Source organism: Monodelphis domestica, chromosome 3 (assembly GCF_027887165.1).
Source record: "Monodelphis domestica isolate mMonDom1 chromosome 3, mMonDom1.pri, whole genome shotgun sequence".
Taxonomy (NCBI): Eukaryota; Metazoa; Chordata; class Mammalia; order Didelphimorphia; family Didelphidae; genus Monodelphis; species Monodelphis domestica.
In genome coordinates, this window is record NC_077229.1 from 183,047,943 (window position 1) to 183,058,828 (window position 10,886).

General features: G+C 35.8%; 1 protein-coding gene across 2 annotated transcripts in view; it reads right to left on the minus strand.

Annotated features, from left to right (window-relative positions):
• Positions 1-9,306, minus strand: part of NECAB1 (N-terminal EF-hand calcium binding protein 1) — a 207,292-nt gene extending 197,986 nt beyond the window's left edge. For both annotated transcript variants that reach the window (XM_001368622.4, XM_056823335.1), the window contains exons 1-2: positions 8,893-9,306; positions 3,568-3,592 (exon numbers count right to left, since the gene is read on the minus strand). In XM_001368622.4, the coding sequence (XP_001368659.1) occupies positions 3,568-3,592; positions 8,893-8,991 (124 nt within the window). In that variant the 5' untranslated portion in view covers positions 8,992-9,306. The remainder of the gene's footprint in view (positions 1-3,567; positions 3,593-8,892) is intronic.
• Positions 9,307-10,886: the final 1,580 nt, after the last annotated feature.

Here is a 10,886-nt window from a genome sequence, read left to right on the forward strand (position 1 = left end):
GTAGTTATTGTATTGAGAAGACCTGTATTCAAGTCCTACCTCTGACTCATAGTGATAGTATGGCCTTAAGAAGTCACTTAACCTATCAGTGTTCCAGGAAACTCTAAGAAAATGAAGTTGTAGAGATGATGCTTATATAACATAAGATAGGATGTTTCTCACTGGAGAATTTCCTATACTGACAAAATTATAACATGTCAAAAATGTCTTTGTCAATATCTTGGGTTGCACTGGTAGGCATTGCATCTAATGTGTCTAGACACAACATGATATATTCCACAATATAGAAAGCAAGCCTCAATCAGAGTCAAGAAAACTTAAATTTAGATTCTACCTCTGACACCCACTGGCTGACACATACACACTTAATTTCTCAGTGCCTCAGACAATTCTCTTTGGCTATAAGTTGTGGAACAATTGTGATCTGCACTAGTACAAGATGTTTCTTTACTGGGAATTCACAAAACCAATGAAATAACAGGTCCAATATCAAAGTGCTTAGAATAAGGGAAGTGGTAGTCCTTTTGTGACCTGCTCTGATGAGAACACTTTTGGAGTACTGTGCTTATTTCTATTTAGGAAGGACTTTGGTAAGATGGAAAGCACCCAGCGTAGGTTAAAGGTCTAGGATACCTTAAGGTCTGAAGGTCATGCCAATCAAGGAGCAGTTGAAGAAAGTGGGAATATTTAACTTAAAGAAGACGTGAAGGGGGTACAATAACTGTCTTAAGTTATTTAAAGTGCTAGCATGTAGAAGAGTAAAGGGATATTTTCTTCCTGACTACAAAGACAGAACAAGGAACAAAATTAAAGGTTTGGAAAGGCAGGTTTTTGATTCAATCAATCAAGCACTCATTAATTGTCTTCCATGTGCCAGATATTGTGCTAAGCTTTGGGGATACAAAAATAAACATGAATCAGTCCTTACCTCAAGGAGCTCACATTCCATCAAAGTCAGCATTTTATATACACACATGTCTAAATATATGTATATATGTGTAAATACACATAAATATAAACACATAAATATACATATTCACATATGATTGATGCAAAGAAAGACTTCCTATAATTAAAACTCCAAAAGAGTAATGGGCTATTTAAGGAGATAGTGAGTTTTCTCTTCCTTCCAACTTCCAAACAAAGATTAGATGACATTTTCTTGGGAATACTTTTAAAAATATCCTTCTTCAGGTAAGGGCTGCATCAAATGGATTCAGATGTCTTTTTCAATTTGAGGATTTTGATTCTGTGATGGCAAACTCTTTTCATAAGCCAATCTATTTCAGTGTAGCATCTAGAAGAGAATCCTATTCTTTCCCTAGCAAAGATTTGATGAGAGAAATAGTAAAGACAAGTCTGAATCTCACCTGATATGGTTAGGGCTAGATGGAAAAATCTTAAAAAAATTCTAGGAAGCCACAAGAGATCACATGAGAATATGCTATAGCAGGTAAGACATTTTGAGGAGGAAGCACACAGATCAAGTGAGATATTCTAAGGAGTGTGGACAGCCAGGTAAGACTAATTGGTGTCAGTCAATCAAAATGAAATAGGAGGATAGAGATAAGAAAATTATTTGGCAGATCATTTCATCTGACAATAAAAATGATTCCACCAATTTGTCTAAAATTTTTTTCTTGATTCAGTAACATCAATTTCTGCAACACATTTTGAGAAAATATTCTATTGGGAAGATATAGTTCAGTTTCCAAATATTATCAGAGACTCATTTCTCTAGTCCATTGCTTCTCTGAGTGATTTATGCTAATTTTATAGAGATGTACAGTGGTCAGCCAGGATCTTACTCATGAGACTGCTTAGTGACTAACAAAATACAACATGTCTTTAATGTATCATAACTGTGGTGTGACAGCAATGTTCCTCCACAGGCAGAATATGGGATTCTATGAGAAGGAGGGGGCTCCATATATCTCCTTCCTGTCAAGGATCACTTTAAGATGTCATAGCAACAAGGTATCTAGGTGGCACAATGAATAGAGATCTAGGACTGGATTTCAGAAGATCTGGTTCAGATTTGGAGTTCATGAGGACCATTGCCACTGGCATTTTTTTCTATTTTTCTTTAAATGTATTTGTAGGAAAGTAGGAATTAGAGATCCTGATTAAAATTCAAAAATGGGAATTTGAATCCTTTCCAATTATTATACATAATTAGGTCATATCAGTTTATATATATATATATATATATATATATATATATATATGCCAGAAGATATCTTTCTTCATTTCTACATTATTCTGCTACTCTCCCTAGTATCTAGTTTGAAATATACTTTTCATGGAACATACCCCAATGACCCAATTTGATGTTGTCAAACCAATACTATACCTACTGTATTTATGAAAGAACTCTCTTCTTTTATAGATACTTCATAGCTGTGTCACCTTGGGCAAGTCATTTAGCCTTGACTTTCTAGACCTTACTGCTCTTCTGTCTTAGAATTGATTCTAAAATGGAAAATAAGGATTTTTTATTCTTAAGGGATGTAATATCATGGATTCAGCATTATAATACTAATATTTCATAATTTGGTAGCCTATGTTATGATATTGAAAGATACTTTTTGAAATTCATGAATTTTATGATTAATTAAAACAATCACGATATATTTATTACAGTGGCTTGATATTTGACAATAATTTAAGTGGAAATTGAATTGCAATATCATCTATATTAACCTATCAAACATGATCATAGGGTTTATCTTCCCAGGTCTGTGTATTGAAGGAGTAGTCATGTGCTTTTCAGGTATTCTCCCACACATTCAGTGGTAACCTCTGGGCAACTGTTTTTATGCTTATCCAACATTAATAGCAGCCTTCAAGTAGAGTTTCACAGTTTTAAAGACAATTATCTACTAAAAGTCATACTACATAGCTAAAAAACTGTTATTATGCACATATTACATAGGAAGAACCTGACAATAAAAACATGGAACAATGGACAAAACAAACTGTTGGATTTAGAGTAAGGAAGATATGGGATTAAAATTCTGCCTCATTTACTTGCTTTGTCACCATGGGCAAGTCACTTAAGCTCTCACAGACTCATTTTCCTTATCTGTAAAATGAGAATTATCATACCTGTAGCCTCCATTGATATCATGAGGCTCAAATGAGATAATGCTTGAAATTTACTCTGCCAACTTTAAGGTGTTAATTAACATCAATTATTTATGAAGAGACTTGCCTAAGGTCACATGTGTAATAATCAGTAAAGGATTCAAACTCACATTTTGAATCTTAATCTGGATTTCTTTCCACTTTTCTACAAACATATTTAAGGTAAAATAGGAAAAAAATGACAGTGGAAATGGTTCTTAAGGACCCCAGATCCCAAGGAGCATGTCTTTCCTGAAGAAAAAGATATATGATCCTTTCTACAGTTTTAACATGAATCCTCAGATATAACTGTTGCTAGTACAGTGATTAATGTAGCTATTGGTCTAGGTTCCATTTTCCACTTAGGTAGTACCCTTTATGGCATGGTTGACATAAGAGGAAATAGAAAAGAAGGAACTGTTTCCTTCCATTTGATCTTACCGTTTTTGTCTGCTCTTCTCAGTATCTGTAAAGAAAGAGGACATCACAGAATTACTGCTTTTATAGATAACACAATAAAGGATGTACTTAACCATAAGTTAAAATATATTTCATTCTGATATTTTAAAACCCTCACTAATTCTAAATTTGCAGAAAGGCGTCAACTTGATTTGTACTTTTTTCTTCAAGAACTCATACACCTCAGTCATTGGTTGCTCATGTTAATACAAGAAACTAGGTCAGATCATCAACCTCACTTCTTAATTAGAATTTCTTTATGTGTGCTAAGAGTTTAAGAGAGAAGAGAGAGTTACTACTTAGGGTTCTTTTAGTGGACTGGTTTTTTTCTGCTTCTTTTTTTTTGCTAAGTACATGTATACATTTGTGCTTTTTAGGAGGAGCTGACCAATCAGAGGATTTTGGGTAGGGTGAGCTATCCAAGATGCTGCTGCTTCCATGATATGAAAAGTCAGAAGAGGAGTCCAGAGAGAAAAGTTCAGGAAGAAATTCTTCTTTAGGCTCTATACTCCATTCACTGTTCAGAAGCCTCAAACAATCTAAAAAATGAATATGGCAGAGATGATGGCCTTTAGGTGACAACTCATTTGGAAATTGAGCTGGCAAAGCTAGACAAACCCAAATTTGTCATTGATTTTCTTACTCACAATTATACTATGATTGTAACAATTCTGGAGTCTCTATTGTTCACAAGATCACTAGACACACAGTCTAATGTGTTTAAATTATTTTAGATGTAGTTAGAGTTTACTTGTATTTATGTAGAATACTCCTATGGAAGCTAAGAAGAAATGGCTAAGTTGTTCATGCCTTGTCTTTTCAAGAAAACCAAACATTTGTACTTAGCTCATATTCCCTTACTCTTACTATCTATATTTTCCATAAGTATTTAATAATATCACCTATAGGATGCTGCCCAGGTTTGAGGGCTGGTTTAAAATCCATTACTAAATATTCAAGAACATTTGTTGACATTGAAGGCTTGATTTTTATAATTTATTAGGTAGACTATCATCAAGATTAAATGTTTACTGCCTGCTAATTAGGTATACCTTAGTAAACTGATTCTAATTATAAAATGATGTGTTTAACCCATATGCACTGGAATTTATAGTATTTTTCCTTATTTTTTTACTTATCTGTTCATTCACTATTTTTTGTTGAATTATTGATAGGAAAACTTGACAAAGAGACCCATGTTAAAATGGAAACTGCTTCAATTTCTGTCTCCTTGTTATAAGTGGAACTCACAGTGAAAGAAACAATAACAATTATCTATGTCATAATAATAATTTTGTACCCATTTAAATAAAGTTTAAGATGTATACTTATTCTACCTTGGATGAACAGGAAGCAATAACATTTTAATAATTTAAGATTGAAATAGGCTTTGTATATAGAAGTCTATTTCATATTTATAAAGCTAAGGAGGCACAGTAGATAGAATGCCAAGCCTGAAGTTAGGAATACTCATATTCCTGAGTTCAAATCTAGCCTCAGATATGTTCCTAGAAAGCACAAATTACGCCCTTGAGCAAGTCACTTGATCTTGTTTGCCTCAGTTTCCTCATCTGTAAAAGGAGCCAGAGTAGTTAATGGCAAACCACTCCAGTATTTTTGCCCCCCCAAAAAAATAAAACAACAAATAGGACCATGACAAGCTGAACATGACTGAAATAACTCAACAAGAGTAACATATAGAAGCCTGAGATATATTTTATTCCTACTCCAACAAGAAATTAGTAAATTATATTACACATATACACACAAAAGAAAAGTTGCAGTAGCTAGAACAGGTCTCAAAGTCAAGAAAATGTAGGTTCAAACTCTTTTAAAAAAAAACCCTTATCTTTCACCTTAGAATCAAAACTATATATTGGTTTCAAGGCAGAAGAGCATTAAGAGCTAGGCAATGGTGGTTAAGTGACTTGTCCAGGGACACACAGCTGGAAAGTATGACTTAAGATTTGAACCTAGGACCTCTATGACTGGCTTTCAATCCACTGAGCTACCCAGCTACCCCTCCCCCAAGCTCTTTTTCTGACTCACACAATTAGCCCAACCCATGTAATCTCTCACTGTACCATGTTTCTAAGACTAATTTGAAGCAAATTGCTATTGTGTTTGTGGAAGAAACTGGCTCATTTAGAATTTTTTATACAATTAAACCACATGTCCAGAATAAAAAAAAAAAAAGATTAAAACAAAACAAATGAAACCATTCAGCTAAAATAGGATTATAAAACTAACCTTTTGTAACTATTCTAGCAAATCAAATTTAAGTGAATCACAGATGCTAGAAAATATTTCATTGATATTTTAGAGCTAAACAATATATAATTTTGCTTTTGTGATCAAGAAATAATGTTACAAAATTCTCAGTGGCAAAAGGTCATATTCTTATATTGCATTCCAAAGTGTTATAATTCTCACCAGAATCACAAAGAATCCATTCAAAGGTAGGCAAGACCCCTTCTATTGGAGATCAAATAAAAAAAAATTATGTAGAGTCTCACATTTTGCTGGTGAACAATGAACATTACTATATTGCTATTATTTTTGGGTAAATTTTAAAAATCAAAAGAATGTTAGGTCAGTTAGGTCTGTAGTGTGAACTGTACAGGATAGGCATTGTTCTTAGCTCAGTAGCATATGACTTGATTCTTAATGAATTAGTGGTAGAGGCAGGGCTGAAACCCTGATCCCCCAGTCATCAATTCTCCCCTCCCCCCCACACACATTTTTTGCAGCATCTCAGACCATTTGGAAATTTAAATCACATATGAAATGCATAATATTTTAATTTATTCTTTTTAAGGAGCGATAATTTTAATACTTTTGCCAAGACTAGTGTCTATGAGGGAAAAAAAAGATTTCCTGTTTATTTCAATTAGTTCCATTTCTGTTCTGTCACCAAGGTTTACTTGTTGCTTAGAAGAGTCACATTGAAACCTTTGATTTCTTAGGAGAGGCAGAATGAATGAAGGTCTTTTCCCATGTTTTTGAGATGTGGATGATATTAGCCCCAAAAGGAGGCTGAATAAACAAAAACCTATTTGATGTAATTTAAGAGGCAATGAAATGCCCACCAACATAAAACATCTCTTCCACAAGCCTGCCACAGTGCCTGAAACTCTGTTGCATCTCCCTCTTTTCCAGATTCCTTAAGTAAGCGCCTCTCAGGAAAGGCATTTAACTTAGAAGAGGTAGTATAATAGCTGGCACATTATCATATATTAGTTTATCTGGTTAACTCATTCACTTAACAGACAATAGGACCTTGAGAGGCTGAGGTAGGACATAGGATTTAAGGAGAAAATACATGTACGATTTGGAAGTTAACAAAAAATAAAACAAAGAGGAAAGAGAAATAACCCTTAAAATTGGGTTATTCTCACCTTACTTCAGTCCCATAATTGAGGGTTTTATCTGAGTAGTGGGAAAAGAATGATACTAAAAGGAAGGAAACCCTCAAGATAAACTGCATTTTGCTAAGGTAAATCCTGGTCAGTGCTACAGCTGCCTCTCATTAGAATAATAAATAAACAACTTGATTTGCTTAAATAAACACAGAAAAATTTGTTCTCTTGAATCATCACTGTCATGTGTATTTCCCAATCATTGTATTGAAAGCTCACTTCACTTCCTTCTCATCCTTGAGAAAAAAGAATCTCCAGCCTTTTAATAAACCAGCTTGCAATAGACCTGTGCTAACTGCTTTTAATACTATTTGGTCTTCTACTCTCCTATGTTAAAACAAAAGTAGATAGGGAATACAAGTAACAGAATTTTGTGTCATGTCATAGCTCTCTTTACTCTTCTTACCCACTTTCTTCTATCAGTTTAATTTAATCCAACAAACTTTTATTACATTTTTTTAAATGAGGCAACTCTGAGGTGACACCTAGGGCTGACCATTCAAACATTTTGCAGTTTAAATAAAGAATGGCACCCTCAATTGAGAAAGGAATGAAGAGTCTCAATCAGAAACTGGGAAGATGAGAGGGGCAGATAGAAAGCCAAAATGACAAGTGAGACACAATGAGAAGTAGCCTAAATGAAAGATTGGAAAGAAAAGTAGATAGTAAGGGAGAAAAATGGGAAAAGGAGAGGAAAATCATCAAAAATGAGAAGATAATAGAGAGTAAAGAGCAAGCTAATATAAAGAAAAGAATTACCAAGGTACAAGAAAGACTATCAAACAAAGAAAGACTCAAATAACAAAATAGACCAGAAACAAAAGCATGAAACAGCAAGAAAGGGAAGCAGGTGGAGGGGAAGAAAAGGAGGGGAGCAAAACAAAACAAAAAAAAGAAGTTAAAATATTAAAGAATGAAAGGGGAAAAAGTATGTTGTAGAAGTCAAGAAAATAATACAGAGAGGCAAGGGAAGGATAATTAACATGAAATCTGGAGAGTTAGAGGAAAAAAAAAACAGGAGGTAGAATACAAAGAAATTCCATGAAATAAATTATAGCAAGAACACCAGAAAGATAAATGAAAAGACATAATAATAAATACTACATATAAAAGCCTAGAACAAACAACACTTGTCACATTAAATTGTAGGAAGCTTCCTTAAGCTTCTGGTTATAATCAGAACTCATTTAGAGTAATTGCTTTCCAAGGGGAGTAGTAAGAGGAGCCAGAGTCCTTTTTGATTGTTTGTTAGTTTGTTTATGTTTGTTTGTTTTTTAAATTTTGTAGCATTTCCTTTTGTTTCCCCTGACCCACAAGCTTACTGCTGAGGTGTTAGGGGATGCTAAGGATATGTTGACCCAAGTCTCTTTGTAAGAAATCCTCCTTGGAAACCCCTTCCAAACTTCCAACTGGCTAAATCACTAGATGGGGCACTGCTATGATTCACAGAGGGCCTTCCTGAGAAAGCCTTAGCATCTGGAAATAATTACTCTGGAACTTCTTTTAGGGTTGCAAGGAGTAGTCCAGTGCTGAGAGGTTTGGACAGCTCCTTGAAGTTGGTTGTTAGCAAGATTTTCTGCATGCATTCCCTCTATGGCTTTGCCTTTGGGGGAAGTGGTTTTGATTCTCAATCCCTGAAAACCAATCAAACAAACAAAAAGGAGCAGGTAGATGACCTCTGGGGTCTCTTTCAGTTCTAAATTTGTGATCCTCTCCTCTGCACTCTCTTCTATGAGGCAAAGCAGGCACTGGGCACCTCAATCCTGTAACTCCAAAGCATCACGTTTAAGAGGCTCCAGGACGCGAAAAGGCTGAAAGACTGTGCGGATGCCAGTGCCGGGATCCGGGTACAATAGCTTGGATCAAGACTCCTACAATCTGTACTTACGTCGAGGAAGATAGACATGCCTTTCGACAGCTGTAGGGCAGAGCTGAGCTCCTCCGAAGAGTTGTTAGAAGAAGGTGATGTCTCCTGAGAATCCTCCATTCTTTGGCACAGTGGCACAGCAAGAGGAAGAAAGACCAGGGCTGTGAGAGTGCACTGATGGGTTCTGGGCTTCGGGATGGGGCGGAGGCAACTGTTCACTGTTCACTGCTGCAGCAGCTGCTGTTGCTCCTGAGTATGAGTTGCGCTTGTGCTGAGCTCTGATGACAGCAGTAGCTCACTTTCCAGTATTCGCTCACTCACTCACTCACTCTCACTCTCTCTCTCTCTCTCTCTCTCTCACTCTCTCTCTCTCTCTCTCTCTCTCTCTCTCTCTCTCTCTCTCTCTCTCTCTCTCTCTCTCTCTCTCTCTCTCTCTCTCTCTCTCTCTCTCCCTCCCTTCCTCCCTCTTTCGCTCCCTCCCTTTCTCCCCCCTCCCTCCCCTTCTCTACTTTCCTCTCCTTCTCCCTCCGTCCCGTCCCTTCTTCCATTCCCTCCTCTCCCCAGTCTTTCCCCCTTCTTTTACCATAAACACCTGTGTCAGTTTCATTGATTCACTTAGCAATTTGATCCCCTCTTTGATAGTCTCTTGGACTCTCGAGACCACTAGCCAGGCTAAGGGAAGAGTCCTATTAGCTACCTCTTGCCCTCTTCCCAGTCCCTTTTTGTTGTTGTTCAATCGTTTCAGTCGTTTCTGACCCTTTGTGACCCCATTTTGAGGGCATTTACTTGACAAAGATGCTGGAGTGGTATGCCATTTCCTTCTGCAACTCATTTTACAGATGAGGAACAGAGGCAGAATATCACAAAACCAGTAAGTGTTTGAGACTAGAAGATGAGTTTTTCTGATTCCAAACACAGTGCTCTCTATCCATTGTGCCATTTAGCTGCCCTTCTCTAGCTCCTTTTTTCCAGCAGATAAAGTACTTGCCTGGTACCAGTCCTGGAGAGCAATAATGTAAAAAAAATGTGTTTGTCTCTATGTATTTAATGCATGTAATAAAGATGTTTGTAGCAAAACGGTTTTAAATACTAAAGGAAAGTAGAATGGGTTTTGCCTGTGCTTTTATCTACCTCATTTTTCTAGTCCTTCATCCCAGAGTTTGACAATTAGAAACTCAGCATTAGATCATACAACCATAGACTCAATCTTCCAATGGACCTCAAAGAATATCCAGTACCTAACTTTTGAATTTTGTATCTACTTTAATTGAGAGCTGAGTAACATGGTGAATAGAACTCTGGACCTTGTCAGGAAGACTCATCTTCCTAAGTTCATATCTGTCTTCATACACTTGTTAGCTGTGTGAAGTTGGGCAAGTCAATTATTATAATTTGTCTCATTTTCTTCATCTGTAAAATGAACTAGAAAAAGAAATGGCAAATAACTCTAGTATCTTTGCCAAGAAAATGGCAAATGGGGTCACAAATTGTCATATATGATTAAATAACAACTATTTTAAAATTTCTTAAATTAATTTAATAGAATTTATTCCCAGGAACCTCAGTTTCTCCCTTCCCTCCCTGCATCATAGAAGGTATCACCCTATAAAAAGATATGCATATATAGATTATGTCTTTCATGTTTCTATGTTTTTGTTCATTCTCTGGAGGTGGATGCTCATAAGTTATTCTTTAAATATTCATTTTAAAACTATATATAATGTTCTCTTGCTTCTACTTGTTTCATTCCTTATTATTTTATATAGGTCTTTCCAAGTTTTTTTTAATTAACCTGATCATAGTTTCTTATGATACAGTAATATTCCACAAAAAGCACATACCACAATATTTCCAGTCATTCTCCAGTTGATAGAAATTTCTTCAGTTCCAATTCTTTGCCACCACAAAGAGAGCTACTATAAATATCTTGGAACATATAGATTCTTTTCATTTTCCTTTGATCTCCTTGGGAAACAGACTCCACAATGGAATAGGTGAGTCCAAGAGTATACACG